This window comes from Eleutherodactylus coqui, chromosome 3, assembly GCF_035609145.1.
Source record: "Eleutherodactylus coqui strain aEleCoq1 chromosome 3, aEleCoq1.hap1, whole genome shotgun sequence".
In the NCBI taxonomy this organism is placed as follows: Eukaryota; Metazoa; Chordata; class Amphibia; order Anura; family Eleutherodactylidae; genus Eleutherodactylus; species Eleutherodactylus coqui.
The window spans coordinates 58,479,456-58,501,736 of NC_089839.1; the positions used below are offsets into that span (position 1 = coordinate 58,479,456).

Consider the following 22,281-nt stretch of genomic DNA (forward strand, 5'->3'; position numbering starts at 1 on the left):
CAGGGATGGAGAATTAGTCAGGAACAAGAAGGAGTCAGAAAACCAGGAGAGAATATAAACTACTTATTAGGCTATAACAGGTGGAAACAAATTACTTAGGTATCCTCCTTAGCAGTATGATATAGCAGGACTGTGTGGGGATAGGACAAGGAAAGAATAGCAGGACGTGTGCTGTTCCTTTAAGTATGGAGGCAGGAGCAATGCCAAGCGCTACGAGGATCAGCTAGAGAATGGAAGCTTAGAAGAACATGGCATCTGTTGCATGAAGTCAAGGAGTGTGAACAGCGACCAACCACGACAAGAAGAGTAGATGAGCCAAGGTGATGGCAGCAATGGTGCTCCATGATCATGTATACAGCTCCAACGCAGACCTATGTGTCTCCATACTATGTGTAGCCTAATCCTGTAGTCACAAGCTACTTCCTTCAATTTTTCCCAACTTCTTGATAACCTACACAGTAGAAGGCATAAAACACGAATGTAGGAGGAGACAAAACACAGGGATTGGTGGTTTTCTTCCTCCAGTCACCCCTGAACTGTAAGATACTGAAAATGCTTTGAGAAACGGACATTAAAGTCTTGCTACCAAACATTACTCTTACATAAAAGACTGGGGGTTTTGTAGGTTCCTAATCTCCTGAAGTATTCTAAAGCTGCTAGAATAGCACAATTTACATTAGCAAACACCTCAGTTGATCACTCACTTTGGCTTAAAGGGGTTGTCCGGCGCCGAAACGGTTTTTGTTTTTTTTTAATAGCCCCCCCCCCGTTCGGCGCGAGACAAACCCGATGCATGTGTTGAAAAAAAAAAACGGATAGTACTTACCCGAATCCCCGCGCTCCAGTGACTTCTTACTTACCTTGCGAAGATGGCCGCCGGGATCTTCACCCTCGGTGGACCGCAGGTCTTCTGTGCGGTCCATTGCCGATTCCAGCCTCCTGATTGGCTGGAATCGGCACACGTGACGGGGCGGAGCTACGAGGAGCAGCTCTCCAGCACGAGCAGCCCCATTCAACACGGAGAAGACCGGACTGCGCAAGCGCGTCTAATCGGGCGATTAGACGCTGAAAATTAGACGGCACCATGGAGACGGGGACGCTAGCAACGGAACAGGTAAGTGAATAACTTCTGTATGGCTCATAATTAATGCAGAATGTACATTACAAAGTGCATTAATATGGCCATACAGAAGTGTATACCCCAACTTTGTTTCGCGGGACAACCCCTTTAAGTGGTAATCACACTTCGCTTCACTCAATAACAGCCTTAATGTGGTCAACGGCCCTGATGGCTCATTTGTTACCATCCTCAGATCAAATCACACTTTATGCTAAGGCATTAAGGAGGGCTGTTAGATTTAAAGGGAACCTGACATCAACTACGTGCAGCATAAAGTAAGCTTATATTTTGGAGGATTGGGATACGGAGAGCTGTGTTTCGACCTCCGATCCCCCTTCCTGCAGTTCCCTTGACAAAGTCATTGTGCACATAGCCAGCTTGACTTTTTTTAGAAGGCTGTGTGCACCACCATACATCTCCATGGAAGCGTATGTGTACAGCCTTCTGAAAAGAATCAAGCTTGCTGTGCATGCGCTGACTTTGCCAGGGGACACAGAAGGAACAGGGAATGTGGCGAGTATGAAAGAAGCTCCTAGGACTTCATGTCACTTAAACTATAAGTACTTTAACTTGAAGGAAGACCCTGTGTGCATTCAAATCCCCACCTAAATCAATATATACATAGTCCCACCACCACCTTTTAAGGCTTAAATACATAGTATTAAAGGATTATTCTCACAATCAACTTTTATCACCTGTACACAGGATAGGTGATAAAAGCCTTATCAATGGGGGTCCGACCTCTGGGACCCCTGCAGACCACGACAGTAGGGGTTCTGTGTCTCCTTCTCACTAGAACCCTTGCCATGTGGAGAAGCTGAAATGGAGCAGCGGCTGAGCCTGCGAGCTGCTGATCCAATCATTTCAAATTTAAGCTCCTCCTTACTAGAGGAAGAGGGGTGCAGTAAGGAGAAAAAGGAATCACGGTTCCCCACCGATGAGATTTTTATCACTTGCTAAAATACTTGTGGATAGGTGAGAAGTTGATTGTGAGAATATCATCATCTCTTGGGGTAAAGTTGGGAGCTCCACATACTCATCCAACAGTTGGCCAGCCAGAATTGACTTTGTCTAATGTGTATGGGGGTCTTATGACAAGTGTAAAAGTAGCATAGCTTGTTGACTTGTTTAACACAGTAAGTATCTAGGTGAAGTAGCTTTTGGGTTGGAGAGAGTTAGGGTTACTCATAAAAGCTCGAGGTCCAGGGGGACTTTAACTTCACAATGGACCCCACTTTAAATTCTACACATTCTAGAGGCCATCTACCTACCTCTCATCTACGTTACATCAAACAAAACCTTCACAACTTCCAGATAGTTGATGTATGGCAAATCCTTCACCCCCAGGACAGAGTCTACTTATTCTTCTCCCATGCACACCAACCTTAAAGCCATATAGATATGTTTTGGTTGAGCCATTCTCTCCTGGTAACCATCTTTCTCCATAGTGAACGTCTTATGGTCCAATCATGCACCTATCTCCCCTTTCCTAGAGATCCTAGGAACATTGAGGTAGTCTTGGATGTGGCACTTGAAGGAGAAATTATTAAAGGACTCAGTATGTATCTCATAGATTAGGACATCAATCATAGACTTCTTTGAACATCACTCATCTGACCCTACTTCCTTACATTTCCAATGAGAAGCTCTAAAGTGCATACTAAGAGGCCTACTTAATAAATATGGCACCCGTCTGAAAAAAGCAAATTCCTTGAAAATATTATGTTTGCTTACTAAATTACACAATCTAGAAATCTCACACAAATCCACTTATTCTTCCAGCATCTTAAGTGACTTTCTTAGCACTAGCTTGGAATTCAAAACTCTCCTAAATAAAAAATTTGCCCGCTATCGACAACAAATCAAAATATATTCCTATGAACATGCTGATAAATATGGCCACCCCCTTCCCAGACTCATATATCCCTACCCCTCCCACACTTTCATTTCTTATCTTACAACTCTCTAGCGTGACAAAATTCACGATCTGAAATCATTTCAGTCCTCTTCTGAAGGGATTACCGGGACCTGTAAAAAGGCTCACTCTCAGATCTACCTAGAAATATCCTGCAAATGAAAATACAAGCATATATCCGAGAAAACCCTCTCCCTACGATTAACACAGAAACTAGAACCTCTCTAGAACAGGAGCTAAACATGGTTATCAAAGTTACCCCACAGGCAAGAGCCCAGAAAGGTTCTCCCCACTTTTACAAAACATTCAGAGAACCATTAACCCCCTTCCTCACTATCTTCCGTGTATCTCCCTCCCAAAATCCTCTCGGAAACTAAAAAGAAATGAATAGCACTAAGTCAGAAGCATTAAAGAACTCTATCAGCTCCTGAAATTACCCATCTCTCTCAACAGTTCCCGTTAAAATGGCAAAATTCCAGTTTCAAATACTTAGGTTTACTAATTCCCAGGGATCTCTCTTCATTGTACTCTTTAAAACTACCTCACCCTGCTGGAACGTATGATAAAAGACTTAAACACAAGAGATGAGCGAATGTACTCGTTTCGAGTAATTACTCCATCGAGCACCGCGATTTTCGAGTACTTCCGTACTCGGGTGAAAAGATTCGGGGGGCGCCGGGGAAGGAACCCTCGCTCTCTCCCTCTCCTCCCCACTCCCCGCTACAACCCCCCACTCACCCACGGCGCCCCCCCCGAATCTTTTCGCCCGAGTACGGAAGTACTCGAAAATCGCGGCGCTAGGGTGATAAAGGGGCGTGGCCGAGTACGCTCGCTCATCTCTATTAAACACCTATGATAAAAAAAAATAACTTTCATGGTTTGGTCGTTATAATGTCCTGAAGATGGACACTATTCCCCACCTTCTCTACTTATTTCAGACTCTGCCTATTCAACTCTCCAGAATCTCTCACATTTTCTTAACTCTGAATTTACAGCTCCTCTAACTCCCTTCGAGTCTTTATTCACCAAAAAATTGCCTCCGGCCCGTTGCCTCTCGTAAATTTACGGTTGGCTGCTTCTGAGCTCTTCCACTCAGGTCCCTGCTTTCATGGGCTCTTGGGAGGAGGAGCTTGCGGATGCCATAACTCCAGAAGATTGCAAAAAAGCATTCCTATTCTCCTAAAAGCTATCTGTGGCCTGTAAAGCCAAAGAAAAGAACTATAAGCCACTGACGGGGTGGCATAGGTGCCCATTGATCCTTCATTGCATTTATCCATCAGTCTCTCCAAACTACTGGAGATGTGGTTCGGGGCTTGGAACCATGTTACATATTTGGTGGGACTGCCCTATTAAGCCCTTCTGGGAACAGGTGTTTTCTACCTACACAAGCATCACAAAATGTTCTGTGGTAGCGTCTCCACAGATAGCCCTACTTTCTATTCTTACTGGTTTATTAGCTTGCCTAAAAAGGAATCTTCTATGCCAATTCTTATTAGCAGCACATGCTGTCAATTGTAAATGGGTCTTAGCTTCCATGTCAATCACAGTCCATGCACAAAAGTTGCATTTTTGCTGGGCAAAAGGCCCTTTCTTCTAATCCTAGACGTCCCCTTTAAGATCTTGAACCTTTCTGGTTTAGGTTGAGGTCACACCCAGCAACAGTGGTGTGGTATAATGACTGTAGCTCAAAACCTATGCAGTTGTCTCACAATTAAAGGCAGAAGCTTTTAGAGTACGATAGGAACGGCGGTTAAATTAATTGCAGTAGTGGCGAAATTGCATCAAAAAACCGTATGTAAATAAATGCCTTTATTGTCGGGTTTTTCATGATCTGGGAGTAATGTGGCGAATGGAACAGCCATAGTATTCCGTATTACGCTGCACTTCTTCCATTAAAGCCATAAGTATTACTTGTAACCTCTAACTTAAATGAACTCGAGGCAGAAATATGAAAATGTGGGGAAAAAAAACTGCTTATTTTTGCTACACAGCTAGCTCCAATACTCTGGAGCCGCTCGCTGGTGAGCAGACACTAAACAATGCTGCTTATTCCCGGATAAACGCCAAAAGCAATTTGATGTATGGAAAGGAGGCCAGCAGATGGTAAATGATATGCAACAGCGATGCATATGAGCGGCACTATGGACGACTGGCGCTCCGAGGGAGCATTCATAGGACTTCAAATGTAAATCAGGCAAAAACAAACCAAAAAACATCCAAGAGAAAAGAAAATATAAATGTAAAACAAAAAAGAGCCGTGCTTCTAAAATACAAGCCGAGCGGTAAATGTGCTGTAAATTAGATTACCTATTAGCTATGTTTTATAACGGCTATGCCAACAAAGGGAAAATGAAGCCCAGCGGTGCAGCTATTTAGCATCCATGACAAAGGTGGCTTGGCATCTCTACTGGCAAACAAGATTTTACTAGTGAATGACTACAGCAGAATAGATTCCAGGGAGCGTGGAGAGAGAAAAAAAAGTCAGAATCTATTGAGTCGGAGGCAAGGTGATTTCTTTCCACTTGTATTCGGGTGCAATTTGCCAGACACGCCATGAATCTGCTCCGCGCCGTGGAAGTAACTGCTGCGTCTTTTCTGTGGCAAACAGTAGTCCCTCATTTATAACATCAGTAAAAACGTCAAGTGTCTCTGCGAACAGCTTGTCTCCTGCATTTAGGGATGGATTAGAGGACCCACAGCAGCCAGCGAGTGGGTGGATGCTCATTTGACATCTGTGACAGAATCTGCAGCTAGTTCAAGCAGAAACATTGGCGTGAAGGGCCAGGGAGCCGTGTACGTCCATCTTTAAAGGGACGCTTTCAGAGGGGTTTTTTTTTTCTCGTAAACAGGGCTTTATTAATTAAATAAAAAAAGTTTGTAAAAAAAAATAATATATATATATATACACATACACATACATATATATATATATATATATATTTTTTTTTTTAATGCTGCAGTTTATTTTGGTTTTTACAAAAAACTTCCTGGGGCGGCCACACATTTCCTTTCTGCACTGTTTGTATAATCCGCGCTGTGTTTTATGGCAACTTTGATGAATAGGTTTTCACAACTTAAGCATTTACATCATATCTGGTAAGGGTGGCTTTACACAGGCGTATATGCAATTGCGCACAACTCGTGCTATGAACGAGTCTTTTTTTGCGTGTGCATCAATGTATTTTACTGTACTTTGAGCTCGGCCATGTTTTTTTGTGCGCGGGAAACACATCAGATTTAAATGACTATTTTGCCCACTGAGCTGCGTTTTTTTCTCATGGAATTGCGCAGCATATTGCAAATCCCATTGCCCATTCCCCATAGACTTCTACGAGGAACTTTGGTGTGCAAATGTGCACAAAAGTAGAGCAAGCTGCATTTTTTTTGGCATGCGCAAATGAGAGTGCACCCATTGAAATCATTGGGTTCTATTCTCTGCGTATTGCGTGCTCAAATGCGCCCGTGTGAATTCGCCCTCATAGACACTCTTCTTCCGGCATGTGTTTGGTTATCGAAGTCTGTAGGCACATTGGCATATATGTTAGAAAAACCTCCTGAACTAAACCAGACTGACATCACAAACATATACACGGCCTCGTACACATCAGACAAAACTTGCCGATTCCAGCCTGACCAGATGACTGCTGGATGTGTGTGGGGGCCACAGACTTTCTGCGAAGAAGAAGGATCGCACACCACAAATTCCAACATCTGATCCTTTTGTTCTCCCTGGAGAATTGCCTGGCGGTGGCTTACCTCCCTTTGCATACTGGAAACACAAGAACACTCAGCCAAGCCGAGTCTTCATGTGTACAGGGTGCCAGGAGAAATAGCCGTCAGCCAAACTAATGTTTGGCTGACAGCTATTGGAGGTGTATGGGTACATTAGAATGGTCTAAAGCATGCAAGCTTCTCTTCTCCCTATTAGATGGAGGGCACAGGTTAAGCAATCAGCTCTTGTTTGTTGCAGATCTGGAGTATTCAAGTCATTTCTTCACCCTTCCTGCGAAGTGGACCTTGAGCTATACAAAGCTGCATGAATGGACTAAAAAGTTCACTTTAAAAGGAGTTGTCTGGAACTTTTATTCTTGATAGGGAGGGGTCTGCGGCTGATCGCCAGGCCCACTGGACAGTGCTAGAAACAGATAGTGCTGTCCATATTGCAACAGCCCAGCTTTTTAGCGCAAGCACAGTTCGCATTGAATTCAATGGGAGTTGTGACTATAGTACCAAACTGGGTTATTGCAATGTTAACAACCGAACTGCTTCCACACTGACAGCAAGCCCAGTAATCTTCTGATCGGTGGGATCCCAGTGGTGGAATTCTCCCACTTTATTTAGTGTTTATTCTTTGGTTACTGTGGCAGAGATACCAAGTATCTGTCTTTTTATGGATATATGCATCTTGTTATTTGTATAGCGCCAACTTATTCTGCAGCGCTTTCAGGTATTTATTCATTACCCCCCCCCCACCAAGCTGGGTACTCATTTTACCGACCTCGGAAGGATGGAGGGCTGAGTCAATCCTGAGCCAGCTACCTGAACCTTGTGGGGATTGAACTTGCAACCTTCAGGTTGTGAGTGAGAGCTTAGGACTCTCTGCTGCCTTAACACTCTGCGCTACACGGGGCTCTAATCAATGGCAGGTATTTGACAGCGCTGTTAGAGGTGAACAGGAATGCTACAATTCCCAAGCATGTACAGCGCTTATGAATGGGGATTTATTTTAAATAGCAATTCCTTAACATAATGTCACCATCAGAAAAGAAAGTTTTTACATAAAATAACTGCAGTACTGCCAGGAATGTAAAACAGCATATTAGGGGGCAATTATTTTAGCAATTCTTAAATAGAATAAGGATGGTACTTCACTTTAATGACAGATGAGTTAATTATAGTAAAACTTTCTATATTTTTCTAGCTCGAAAAAATAATGAGGGTCAAGAACCCTTTTAATTTAAAAGATGTTTCTCCTAATGACGAGGCTTCATTTACAAACAAAATACCACTGAAATTACTATTCCGGTTGTTCCTTTCTCTCCTTGTGGAGTCGGTCAGCGATACTTCTATAGAACAACAGTGACACCTGCTGGTTGTACTTTGCATTTTCAGCAAATAACTTTACACTGGTCATACACGGTCATGCACGTGCCGTATACAGTATTTTACACCAAAATGGGTTCGGACTGTAGTCATGGAAACTTTCCCAACAGAAAACTGCACAATATATTAGTATTTTATGCTGATTAAATTAAGGTTTTTTTACTTACATTTTTATCCTTTTTTTTTATAAAGTTAAACATAAAGTAGAACAAAGTTCTTGGCAATACAAAAGCATATGTGATGCCAATAGAAGTTGTTCAAAAAATAGAGAACCTCGTGTAGAAAAACTGAGAAGATGCCCCAGCAGAACGAATGTGATTTGCTTGTTTTAGGGTCCGAATACACGGGATGATTGTCAAGCGCTCCAGCACCCCACCCGTCACCCAAGCGATTATCGCTCAGTGAATGGAGGCGCAGCGGGCTGGACATCACTTCTGCCCGCCCACATCCATTCGCAGTAAACAGGCAGTCATTAAGAAATGAGAGCGCAATACGCAAAGAGATGCGTAAAACACCGTGTAATTAAGCTAGAAAGAGAACACAATTGGAACTAATTAGCTACTGCAAACGATGTGTTTGTTTGCCGCACACAAATAAACATGTCCCAGGAGCAGATAAAGTACAGGAACATACACCAACACATGTACAAAATAGCCTTGTTCATAGGGAAAAAAATTGCGCTAAAGAGTGCAGAATTGCACATTTGTTTGTGTGAAGCAGTCTTTGGGTATGGAATCCGCTGTGAAATTACAGGATGGGACTAACGAACCGCACCCCTACATGTCCATCATACGGTCCGGACAGGTTTTTATCCCCTGCGAGTAAACAATAAGGGCCCCTATTGAATGACAGAATGCAGGGAACTTGAAAACTGGGAGAAATCGATACCAAATGTTTGTTGGAAAACGAAGAAATAGGTTTTATTTTTATCTCATAAATATTTTGTATGAACCAATTTCCAGTTTTTCTATTTTGACGTCAGGATTCTGGATGGAAAATGCACAAAACTGTTCTCCATGCATCCGGCCACATGGTCCAACGTCACAGATTGTTCTATCTGTGACAGGAGCCACGTGGAGCTGGACTTACCTTTGTGAGATGGCGAGATATGTAACCTCTTCCACAACCCAGATCTAAAGCAAATGGAAACATTCTGCAAAATAAAAAGAATGTCAATGCAGGAAGCAATAATGTAACACTGGGGGAGAACAATATACATCCCGTACTTTGTGCGACGCGTTCCTATGGACATCAGGAACTGCTTGCCGGCATTCGGCCTCATTTAGATGGCGGTACTCGGGGCAGTATTTGTAAGCCAAAACTAGGAACCTAGAGACCTGAACTATAACAGAAAGATTCGCACCACTTCTGCGTTTTGGGCCCTGATTGGGGATTACAAATACTGATGCATAATACTGGCTAAAGCCCCACCCCCACCCCCTCTCTTCCCCGTCTGAATGAGGCTTCAGCCCATCCATTGCGGACGTGAGCAAGGTTTGTATGTAACAGGCTTGGGAACCACGGCCGCTACACATACGATGACACTCGACTGAAATAGCTATGATTGAAGAAACTCCAAACACAACTGTTAACTCTTCAGATGCCGCTGTCAGGGAAAAAAAAATCCACAATGCCAGGACTGAGGTTTTTTTTGGTCACCCCGTATCTAAGATTAAATCTAATAATAAGCTAGCAAAAAGTCATATGTAGCCCAAAATGGTACAAATAGAAACTGCAGGTCGTCTCGCAAAAATCAAACCTTCAAACAACCCCATTGCTGGAAAAATTTTAAAAAGTTATGGCAATCAACATGATATTTTTTAAAAGTAGTAGAACAAACATAAACTATATACATTTGGTATCGACATAATTGTACTTATTAACAGAATCGTTATTTTTGCTGCACTGAGTATGACGTAAAAGCAAGACCACATAAAAAAGGCACAATTATGTTTTTTTCCACATTTCACTCCACTTTAAATCTTATTTGTATAGCGCCAACTTATTCCGCAGCGCTTTCAGGTAATTTATTTATTACTGCTCCCCACCACCAAGCTGGGCACTCATCTTACCGACCTCGGAAGGATGGAAGGCTGAGTCAACCCTGAGCTGGCTACCTGTACCATGATCAAACTCGCAACCTTCAGGTCGTGAGCGAGAGCTTAGGACTGCATTTCTGCTGCCTTAACACACTGCGCAGCATGAGGCCACACGTTTAAACATTTTGCAGTATGTTATATGGTACAGTAACTAGAATCATTGAAAAACACAACTTGTGCTGCAAAAAAGAGCCCTCGATCAGCTAAGTGGGGAAGAAATAAAAAATGAAAAATGGCCATGTCCTCAACAGGTTAAGCTGTGTTCACGTCATGCTGAGGCTACTTTTGATGCATATTCTGAGAAAATCTTCCGCTGTATGTGCAGCAGGTAAAGCCCTGGTGTAGGCATTTCATATAGTGACATATGTTATCTATAAGCCCAGCTGATGCTGAAAGGACACCATTGGTTCTGTGGACCTCTCAGTGTGCACCGGAGTATCTCCTGGAACATATACAGGATGCGCACCACAAATGTGCTGTGAACACAGCCTAAGGTTGCCTACCCACTAGCGTCAATGTGATGTTCGAATGTTAAAAACGCAACGCACCAAAAACGCAAGTTGCTGTTTTGGGGTTTTATACTCACACACACTTCTTTTTCCTGCATATAGTATATGAAGCACTAGCGGCAAGACATCGCGCATGCGCAATCATGCTAAAACAGACTGCCGAGGATTCGGCATTCCCTGCTAGGCATCGAACGCTATGTCACTAGTGACGTAGGGTACATTACCCTGCAGGAACTAGAATGCCTGTGAATATATGCTTCGTCACCTGAAGAAGAGGATCAGGGAGTAGAAAATGGGATAAGAAGACTGCCTGGGGAGAAATAGGTAAGTATAGAGCTCAGAACCACCTTAAGTTTATTTATAAAGACAGCTTTGTATTTTAGTGATTTTCAAACATACGTGGTCCTGTACCCTCATGATCTGTTTTCCTGCACTCCTTTTTATTAGGTCTCCTGCCTCCGCTACTTTGTCCCCCAGCTTCTCTCCTTCGTAGCACCCATTGCCCACTAGACTCGATACACTCTCAGTGTATCAGGTGTACAGTACTATATGTTAAAATGTGATGCACTGATACCCTGACCCAGGGGGAACGGGCTAAAATATAAAGTAGGCTTTAAAAATAAACTGTTATATGGAAACAACTGTGTCGGCACAAGAAAGAACAGTGCAGGCACAGCTGGAGCTCCCTAGTCAGCTATGCAGATACCGGTAACTAGGTGAGGATGGTTTCTCAGCACTGTCATCACCTAGCTGCAGAGCTGAAGAGCGGTTTTATATGAAAAAATGTACATAAAAGCTTATATAAACCTATTCTTTACATTAAAAAAAAAAAGTGCAGTTACTCTTTAAAGAAGCAACTGGTGCCAATTGTGAAAGGGCCTTTTGATTTTATTAGGTGGGATCTGCTGACACTGAGATGTCTAAATGGGCGGACAGACTATTTCTCAAAGTTTGCTTGTTTGGGGAGAAACAGAGGATTACGCAGGTAAAATCCAACCTATTATTTCCCTGGAGATAAGTGGTGTCACGCGAGTCTGGAACCGGCATCCCTCCCATCCGCTACTGAAATGGCATTGAAAATGTTCATTTTTCTGGGGGCATCAGGGTGACCCCTCGCTCCGCACACAGCTACTAGTACTTACGGATGTCTCTAGCACTGGCATCAGCTTGCACCCAACAGGAGGCTATACCACCTGCTGGATATTTGACACTTTTTGGAACAGTGGAATGGTCTGACCATTGCATGTAAACCACAGGTGTACCTATATACAGGAGTGCAGGGACTTACCTGGCCACATCAAACACACGATCCGCAACCCGGTCTCCAACCTGCAAAAATGGAATTGCATTAATGTAATTGTATGTAGGGGCTTCTATAGACAGCCGTTTCCTGGACCCCCATGTGCAGCTCCGGGAGGATGAAGTGGTGGTATGCATGCGTGTCCACTTCACTATCTATGGAACGTAGCACTCCGCTCTCTCCCCATAGAGTGCAGTGGTGATCCCGCCTGCACACAGCCCCATTACACTTCTGGGAGATGCAGAGGTGCGCCATTCTTGTAGTCCAGTACACGCCTAATATGATGTACCGATCTGCCATAGGCTCTCATGTTGCAAAATACATGCACAATATAAATTGCAGCATGTTCTATCTTGGCATGTCTTCCAAGTAGCGATTGGCGGCACGCAGCACATACGCAATGTCATTGTGAACTTGCTGCGCACCGCACGGCTGCCTCAAGTGGACGGCACACAGTGAATCACACTTGTGTGAAGCCGACCTTACTTACAGATGACTCCGCTTTCAGTGTCCTGGTGCTCCAGGGAAACTACTGAAAGATAAGTCTTATTAGCATGTTGCACCTTAGATATAAAAGCAGTGCTCACCGCCACTAGGTAGCGCAGCACAGAGGTCAACAATGCTGCAACTGAAGGAAGGGCCGTTTCTGTGAAATCTGCGGCAACCCAGCAGTGGTGGGCACGATTTTTATGTCTTTTCATGTGCAGGTATATGCGTGTCTTTAAAGGGGTTCTCCCACAGCTCCATACATTGTGCAGTGGCTTTGATTGGTATTGCAGGCTGAGTCCTATTCACTTCAATAGGATTCAGCCTGCAGTACCAACCCAGGCCACTGTGCAATGTATGGAGCTGTCTGAAAACAGCAAGAAGTGGGAGAACCCCTTTAAACACTGGGTCAAAATAACCTCCCTCTGTCTGCACTGCACAACATGACATCATCTGATGATGACATCATACATCCTGCCATTTGAGCTACTCATATGCCACCAGTCTGGCCGCTGAATAATGTACTTCAGGGGCCTCCAGCTCCTCTGCATCTCACCTGCTGACTCCTGGCCTTAGCAGCAGTCACGTTAAGAGGTCATGCATGTAGTGTGTATATACAGATATAGGACTATGTATGTATGTAAAATGTGTATTGTCCACGGGCGGGTCGGGTTCCGTGCAGGGAATCCCACCCTGCCTGCAGCCGAGGACATTATTTTACCTGTTCCGGGTCTGCGCGGGTCTTCTGCGTCCTGGATGGATCTTCTTTCTTCTGCACAGCGGATGTGTTCCGGCACGCACGTGCAGTAGCTGTTTTTCTTTTTCAAACTCCTGCTTTTCCGCGGCACATTCACAATGGAAGCCGTCCCTGCGGGATCCGCAGAAAACGGAGCGTGCTGCGATTTGTTTTCCGGACCAAATGGTCCGCATGGTTAGATTATTTTGCGAGCACCTTTGATTCCCTATGGGCAGCTTGATTTGCGGATGTCCGTGGACACGAGGCCTCAAGGCTCACTCACCAGAGCGTATATGTATTTGTTACACAAAGTACAAGATGCTTGTTACCGCGTGCGGACACGTGTATCTGCTGCGTATTTAACGCATATTCGGTTTTTTCTACGTTCCGTATATCCCGGACCTTTAGGGCAGTGTCACACCTGCTCCCGGGGTTCCGCTTTCCTGCTCCGTTCGGGGACCAGCAGAGGGGAATGCCTGCAGCCGAACGGACGCGTCTCTGAACAGGACCGACCAGCGCCAAACTGACCTCATTGCCTAGAATATATGGGGGACTCAGGACCCCCCACTGTAGTGAATGCTGGGTGTCGGGCGGTCACTTACCTCTTCTCGCAGGTACTCGTACTGATGGGCATCCTCTTGAGAAGCTGCCCAATTCTTCTGTCTCCTTTTCATGCTCCTGTCAAACACATTGAAGACATTTTCTGTCCCAGAGGTGGCTGCCCTCCTTACAGGCACAGTGGGGTCACTAGTGCGCCCCCCTCGGAGGACTGCAAGACAGCATCTCCTACACAGTGGTCCCCCCAGGGCAACACTGCTCATAGCAACGACTGGCACTGCCCGTTTCTCCAAGGGCAGTACTGAGGGACACACAAACGCGAAGCGGTTTGGACACTCGCGGCCGCCGTATCCGGGGTGAGAGGTCACCGCCGCGCAAGGGATTGCTGGGAGGAATCACGTGGTGATCGGTGAGGAGCAGGAAGAAGGCGACCGCCGCCAGGTAACTAGTGCTGTATGTGCATCTATGTTGGGAAGCTGGCAGCCAGCAGCTTATTAGCAGTTGTGTTGGGATGGCCGGGGTTGCTGGTCCTTGTAGTTCTACACCAGACCTCCTTGATAGCCGTGCATAGTGATTTGTTATCAGCTATGATGAGCTTAAGCTGCTGCATGTTTATGAAAATGTATTGCATGTGATTGATGGGGTTCAGCCACCGGATAGAGATCTCCGCAGCGCCCCAAAAACTGATGTCAGCAGGTGCAGCTGCTGGGGGGGATGGGAGTTTGTGCACTCACTAACAATCAGCTGACACACGATGGATTCACGCCCGATCCGAGGACAATCCGTGTCCTGTGCTTGTGAACCGGGTTCACACATAGCGGACGGATATTTGGTGCCGCCATGAAAATATTCAGCCGTAGAAATAAATATCATGTGACTAATTTCCAAGGATTTCACACAGAAAAGCAGAGGAATAGCAGAATTAACACCGAGCAGTACATCCGCAGCAGAAATCCAAATGGCAGCCTGTACGGCGGCAGATAGAGTCCTGGCGGTCTGTATTGTGGACCTATACTCCGCACAAGGCGCGTCACTGCGCAGGATGGAGCAGGGCGCAATTACTTGTTTTAAATGTAGTCAAACCAGGAAGGAAATAAAATCTCCTTTCAGTGCGGGTCTTAGGTTAGATGGCATCCTGTGCAGATGCCATCAGTCATAAGAAAGAACTATGACAGGCAGTCTGCTGTATCCTTCCTGTTTAGAAAGCAGCAAAATAGTAGCATATCCACACCAAAGCAGCTCAGTAGCATGAACTAACCTCAATACATTGATACGATACCAGAACCAAGCTCAGTACATAAATGCAGCATGAACTAACCTCGATACATTATCCGAACCAAGCTCAGTACATAAATGCAGCATCAACTAACCTTGATACAATACCAGAACCAAGCTCAGTACATAAATGCAGCATGAACTAACCTCGATACTTTGATACAATACCAGAACCAAGCTCAGTACATAAATGCAGCATGAACTAACCTCGATACTTTGATACAATACCAGAACCAAGCTCAGTACATAAATGCAGCATGAACTAACCTCGATACTTTGATACAATACCAGAACCAAGCTCAGTACATAAATGCAGCATGAACTAACCTCGATACTTTGATACAATACCAGAACCAAGCTCAGTACATAAATGCAGCATGAACTAACCTCGATACTTTGATACAATACCAGAACCAAGCTCAGTACATAAATGCAGCATGAACTAACCTCGATACATTGATACAATACTAGAACCAAGCTCAGTACATAAATGCAGCATGAACTAACCTCGATACATTGATACAATACCAGAACCAAGCTCAGTACATAAATGCAGCATGAACTAACCTCAATACATTGATACGATACCAGAACCAAGCTCAGTACATAAATGCAGTATGAACTAACCTCGATACATTATCCGAACCAAGCTCAGTACATAAATGCAGCATGAACTAACCTTGATACAATACCAGAACCAAGCTCAGTACATAAATGCAGCATGAACTAACCTCGATACTTTGATACAATACCAGAACCAAGCTCAGTTCATAAATGCAGCATGAACTAACCTCGATACATTACCAGAACCAAGCTCAGTACATAAATGCAGCATGAACTAACCTCGATACATTGATACAATAGCAGAACCAAGCTCAGTACATAAATGCAGCATGAACTAACCTCGATACTTTGATACAATACCAGAACCAAGCTCAGTTCATAAATGCAGCATGAACTAACCTCGATACTTTGATACAATACCAGAACCAAGCTCAGTACATAAATGCAGCATGAACTAACCTCGATACATTACCAGAACCAAGCTCAGTACATAAATGCAGCATGAACTAACCTCGATACATTGATACAATACCAGAACCAAGCTCAGTACATAAATGCAGCATGAACTAACCTCCATACATTACCAGAACCAAGCTCAGTACATAAATGCAGCATGAACTAACCTCGATACATTGATACAATACCAGAACCAAGTTCAGTACAAAAATAGAGTAGCAGAACTAAATGATTATGTTATAGAGGTGCCAGTGGGCTGACAGCAGCACCTCGGAACACCAGAGAGGAGGAGACAGCACTAAGAGGAGGGTGATTCATGTAACTCTGTAAGACGCTGCTGCACAGGGGAAAAAACATCCGTCCAGGTGGACCTAAGGGGGGCGATCACCCCCAGCCTTGATCCACCTGGTGCTCCCCCTACAAGCTGGTGGCCAGGGCCTTGCTGACCACTTCAAGCTAAGGCTGGCCATGTTACCCAGCTGTATTGGAGATGTACAGAGGTTCTTTATGAGCCCATAGAAATGTATAGATGCTATATTATGGGTCAGTGCCACAAAGATCTCTAATATAGGTGTGTATATGTGCCCTCATAAGTTTACTTGCCCAATCAGAAGTGCCAACAGGGCTCGTAAGCAGGCTGTTTCCAGCTACATCTACTCATTTAGTTTTAAAGTGGTCGTCTTCTGAAAACAACCCTATTTTAAGGGTTTGTCCACATGGGACATATTTTCCATAAAGAAAATTCTTTAATTAGTCCTTGAAAAAATCCACATATTTAACATGCAGATTTGCCACTGATTTCATCCTATGTATTGCAAAGGGGAAAATCCGCAGAATGAGGCTGGATTCACATGGCCACATTGTGCCTCGCATTGGACAGCACACGGATACCCATCTCTGTGCTGTCCACCCTGCACTGACCCTACACATTGTAAATTCTACTCATCCATGAAAACGAGTGAGAATACGACATGCAGCATTTTATTTTTCACGTGAACCATCAGTCTATGTAAAATATTGTGCGTGTGAATAGTCTCATAGGCAGTTATGGGGCTGTGTACATCCATGGACAGCACATGGCTCGAGAATACGGCCATCAGAACTGGCCCCTAGTTCACATGCTGTGGATATGGAATCCGCACCGCAGGTCAGTTTACACTGTGGGTTTTTTTTGCAGTGTGTATATCAGATTTAGCAAAATATCATCCCCTATATTGCTACTGTACATGCTGCAGATTTTCTACCCACAATTCCTTTGCCGAAAATTTGCATCATATATACCCCATGTAGTCGTGCCCTAAAAGCGAGTTGTCCAGCTGCTCTAACCACCAGCTATCGACAGAGAAAACTGTCTAGGGATACGTTTCCTGTAGCTGACGGGGGAAAACTAGCATTACTTTCGAAAGCATGGATTCACCGTTTCCATAAAGTACCTCTCTGTTTTAACACAGAGATGGGATTTGGAGTGGGGGATCCTCAGCTGTGGTGCCTAGGTGCCCTTATAAAACATATATATTACATGCTGGTGTATCCCTGTCTGTATGACCTATTACGCACGGTCATATGGATAATGGTTGGCCAACCTGGGTTACGTCTTTTAGTTATTACTAGAGATGAGCGAGCATACTCGCTAAGGGCAATTACTCGATTGAGCATTGCCCTTAGCGAGTACCTGCCCACTCGGAAGAAAAGATTCGGCTGCCGGCGGCGGGCAGGGAGCGGCGGGGGAGAGCGGGGAGGAACGGAGGGGAGATCTCTCTCTCCCTCTCTCCCCCCTGCTCACCGCCGCAACTCACCAGTCACCCGCGCCGGCAGCCAAACCCTTTCTTCCTAGCAGGCAGGTACTCGCTAAGGGCAATGCTTGCTCGAGTAATTGTCCTTAGCGAGTATGCTCGCTCATCTCTAGTTATTACAGGTTATATCCTTCTGTATGTGTGTTACGTTGTGGGATGTTTTGTATTTATTAGTTATACTTTTTTTTTCTTTTGGTGTGTCAGGTTCTTCCTCCATATATTTCATTTTCACTTGTGGAATACTAATACAACTAAGATGGCTTCAACCCAAGAACTAACTTCTGACCAGCGGTTTAGTCGGGTCACAAAAGACCCTAGATTTTGGGAGATGCAGGAAAAGGACAAGAAAATTAAGATTGATAAGCGCTTCCGGGCTATGTTCCATGACAAGAAGTTCAATCTTAAATACACAGTGGACAAGCGGGGGCGTCCTATTACCTACAACACCACAGAAGACCTGAAACGCTACTATGATCTTTCGGACTCTGATGAGGATGTGTTGTCTGATAAAGAAATCGCTTTGGATACCAAGAAAAAGAAGAAGGCGAAACAAAAGAAGAAAGAGGAGGTAAAATCTAAAGAAACGTCCGCGAAAATAGTCAAGGTGAAAAAAGTAGCAGAAACATCTGAGGAAATGAATAAGAGCAAAGTTGAGAAGAAAGTGAACACCAAAGGGAAAAATTTGTCTAAGGAAATAAAGAGTGATGAAGAAACCAAGATTAAGGAGAAATCACCCAGCAATGCTCCTCAAAAAAGTGCTAAGAAATCTGCCAAAGTAATCGAGCAAGAGGAGTCGGAGGAAGAATCAGGTATAGTGTATATTCTAGGAACATTTCCCCTTTTAAAAGGGTTCACCATAATTAACTTCTATCACCTATCTATTGGATAGGTGATAAAAGTCTTAATTGGGGGGAGTTTCAACACTAAGACCATCACCAATCCCGAGTCTTGGTCCCGTTCATGGCATCAGTTGGGGACTCAGCAGTGAACCCCCCCTGATTAGACCTTTATCACCTAACCTATGGATAAGGTGATAAAAGGTAATTCTGGTACAACCCCTTTAAAGGGGTAAAGGGTTTTCCCATGAATTATGATTGGTGTGGTTCCAGCCACTGGGACCCCTTCCAATCACAAGACTGGTGGTATTGAAGGTCCCTGAATGAATGGAGTCTTGGTTGAGTATTTGTGCTGCTACTCCTTTCATTTCAATGGCAACTTGACCTGCAATACCAAGCTGGGCGACTGCATCAGGAGTGGAGCTGTCCGCTTCTGATAAAAATCAGCTCTGTGCCCGACTGCAATGGCCTAGGGAACAGCTGATCAACTGAGGTTCCGAGTGAGGGAACCCTACAGATTTGCTATTAATGGCCTACCATAAGATTAGGCCAACGATACCTAGTAATTGGTAAACAATTTAACCCTTTTCCAATCCACTGTTGGACCTCATCCAACATTGAGATTTCCTTGTATAGTCTCCATGTCGGCGAGCACCGATACGTTTCTAAAACTATGCAGATGTGTGCTCCGACATTGGAGTTGTCTTCTGTATATATGTATATTACAGTAGGCAGGAGAGGGGCCAGTCATCGGAGTTCTCTTCTGTATATATGTATGTTACACTATGCAGGAGAGGGGCCAGTCATCGGAGGTCTCTTCTGTATATATGTATATTACACTATGCAGGAGAGAAGCCAGTTATTGGAGCTGTCTTCTGTATATATGTATATTACACTATGCAGGTGAGAGGCCAGTCATCGGAGGTCTCTTCTGTATATATGTATGTTACACTATGCAGGAGAGGGGCTAGTTATCGGAGTTCTCTTCTGTATATATGTATGTTACACTATGCAGGAGAGGGGCCAGTCATCGGAGTTCTCTTCTGTATATATGTATATTACACTATGCAGGAGAGGGGCCAATCATCGGAGGTCTCTTCTGTATATATGTATATTACACTATGCAGGAGAGGGGCCAATCATCGGAGGTCTCTTCTGTATATATGTATATTACACTATAGAGGAGAGGGGCCAGTCATCGGAGGTCTCTTCTGTATATATGTATATTACACTATGCAGGAGAGGGGCCAATCATCGGAGGTCTCTTCTGTATATATGTATATTACACTATGCAGGAGAGGGGCCAATCATCGGAGGTCTCTTCTGTATATATGTATATTACACTATAGAGGAGAGGGGCCAATCATCGGAGGTCTCTTCTGTATATATGTATGTTACACTATGCAGGAGAGGGGCCAGTCATCGGAGGTCTCTTCTGTATATATGTATATTACACTATGCAGGAGAGGGGCCAATCATCGGAGGTCTCTTCTGTATATATGTATATTACACTATGCAGGAGAGGGGCCAGTCATCGGAGGTCTCTTCTGTATATATGTATATTACACTATGCAGGAGAGGGGCCAATCATCGGAGGTCTCTTCTGTATATATGTATATTACACTATAGAGGAGAGGGGCCAGTCATCGGAGGTCTCTTCTGTATATATGTATATTACACTATGCAGGAGAGAAGCCAGTCATCGGAGTTCTCTTCTGTATATATGTATGTTACACTATGCAGGAGAGGGGCCAGTCATCGGAGGTCTCTTCTGTATATATGTATATTACACTATACAGGAGAGGGGCCAGTCATCGGAGGTTTCTTCTGTATATATGTATATTACACTATGCAGGAGAGAAGCCAGTCATCGGAGTTCTCTTCTGTATATATGTATGTTACACTATGCAGGAGAGGGGCCAATCATCGGAGGTCTCTTCTGTATATATGTATATTACACTATAGAGGAGAGGGGCCAGTCATCGGAGGTCTCTTCTGTATATATGTATATTACACTATGCAGGAGAGAAGCCAGTCATCGGAGTTCTCTTCTGTATATATGTATGTTACACTATGCAGGAGAGGGGCCAGTCATCGGAGGTCTCTTCTGTATATATGTATATTACACTATACAGGAGAGGGGCCAGTCATCGGAGGTTTCTTCTGTATATATGTATATTACACTATGCAGGAGAGAAGCCAGTCATCGGAGTTCTCTTCTGTATATATGTATGTTACACTATGCAGGAGAGGGGCCAGTCATTGGAGTCATGGGTAAAATTGCGGTGTTACTTCTATGTCTACATGGATTGGTCAATATAATTGTACTTCCAGAATTGTCTTTCTCACTGCAGTCTTATTACCACCTTGCAGAGCTTGAAGATGGGAGTGATGAGGACAGCGATGATGAGATGAAGTCTGATGAAGAGTTGAGCGGCATGGAACTAGAAGAAGATGAGGAAAGTGATGAAGAAAGTGAAGTTGGTGATTCTGAGGAAGAGTCAGAAAATGAAGAGGCTAGCTCTGGAGAAGAGGAGGACAGTGACAGCGGTCCAGATTTGGCCCGAGGTAAAGGAAACATTGAAACAAGTTCTGAAGATGATGATGACGATGATGAGCTCGACTTGCCAGGAAAAGAAATTGAAATTGAGCATTCTTGGAGAGAAATGGATAAAGATGCACCGCGTGGAGAGGAGGTAACAATCAGAACCATGATCGAATGTATTTCATCCTCTCACAATATTTTATGTTGACTTAAAGGGGTTGTCCCGCGAAACAAAGTGGGGGTAAGCACTTCTGTATGGCCATATTAATGCACTTTGTAATATACATTGTGCATTAATTATGAGCCATACAGAAGTTATTCACTTACCTGTTCCGTTGCTAGCGTCCTCGTCGCCATGGCTCCGTCTAATTTTCAGCATCTAATCGCCGGATTAGACGTGCTTGCGCAGTCCGGTCTTCTTCTTTTCTGAATGGGGCCGCTCGTGCCGGAGAGCGGCTCCTCGTAGCTCCGCCCCGTCACGTGCCGATTCCAGCCAATCAGGAGGCTGGAATCGGCAATGGACCGCACAGAAGACCTGCGGTCCATCGAGGGTGAAGATCCCGGCGGCCATCTTCACCAGGTAAGTAAGAAGTCACCGGAGCGCAGGGATTCAGGTAAGCACTATCCAGTTTTCTTTTTTAACCCCTGCATCGGGTTTGTCTCGCGCCGAACGGGGGGGCTATTGAAAAAAAACGAAAAACCCGTTTCGGCGCGGGACAACCCCTTTAAAGGGGTATTCCCACTTTGGACATCTATAGCATATCCACAGGATATGCTATGAATGTCTCATAAATGTGTGTCCCACCCCTGTTACCTGTACTTACGTGGAGAATGCAATTAATGCAAAAATGCCCCACATGTTTTTGCATTAATTGCTTCTATTAAGATGTGTGGAGAGTCATGCGGGCCAAATAATGCGTTACTTTGACAGATCAGACTTTCATGGATGCAGCGATACCAAATATGTATTTTTGTTTTATCATTTC

General features: G+C 44.3%; 2 protein-coding genes across 4 annotated transcripts in view; one reads left to right on the forward strand and one right to left on the reverse strand.

Annotated features, from left to right (window-relative positions):
- Window positions 1–14,187, reverse strand: part of NDUFAF5 (NADH:ubiquinone oxidoreductase complex assembly factor 5) — a 45,601-nt gene extending 31,414 nt beyond the window's left edge. The window contains exons 1-3 of the mRNA XM_066595630.1: window positions 13,871–14,187; window positions 12,035–12,075; window positions 9,228–9,291 (exon numbers count right to left, since the gene is read on the reverse strand). Coding sequence (XP_066451727.1) covers window positions 9,228–9,291; window positions 12,035–12,075; window positions 13,871–14,089 — 324 coding nt within the window. The 5' untranslated portion in view covers window positions 14,090–14,187. The remainder of the gene's footprint in view (window positions 1–9,227; window positions 9,292–12,034; window positions 12,076–13,870) is intronic.
- Window positions 14,162–22,281, forward strand: part of ESF1 (ESF1 nucleolar pre-rRNA processing protein homolog) — a 54,848-nt gene continuing 46,728 nt past the window's right edge. The window contains exons 1-3 of one of the 3 annotated variants that reach the window (XM_066595628.1): window positions 14,162–14,267; window positions 18,119–18,723; window positions 21,124–21,446. In XM_066595628.1, the coding sequence (XP_066451725.1) occupies window positions 18,171–18,723; window positions 21,124–21,446 (876 nt within the window). In that variant the 5' untranslated portion in view covers window positions 14,162–14,267; window positions 18,119–18,170. Of the gene's footprint in view, window positions 14,280–17,249; window positions 17,269–18,118; window positions 18,724–21,123; window positions 21,447–22,281 lie in introns of those variants that run through there. The other 2 variants (XM_066595629.1, XM_066595627.1) reach the window with 2 other exon arrangements.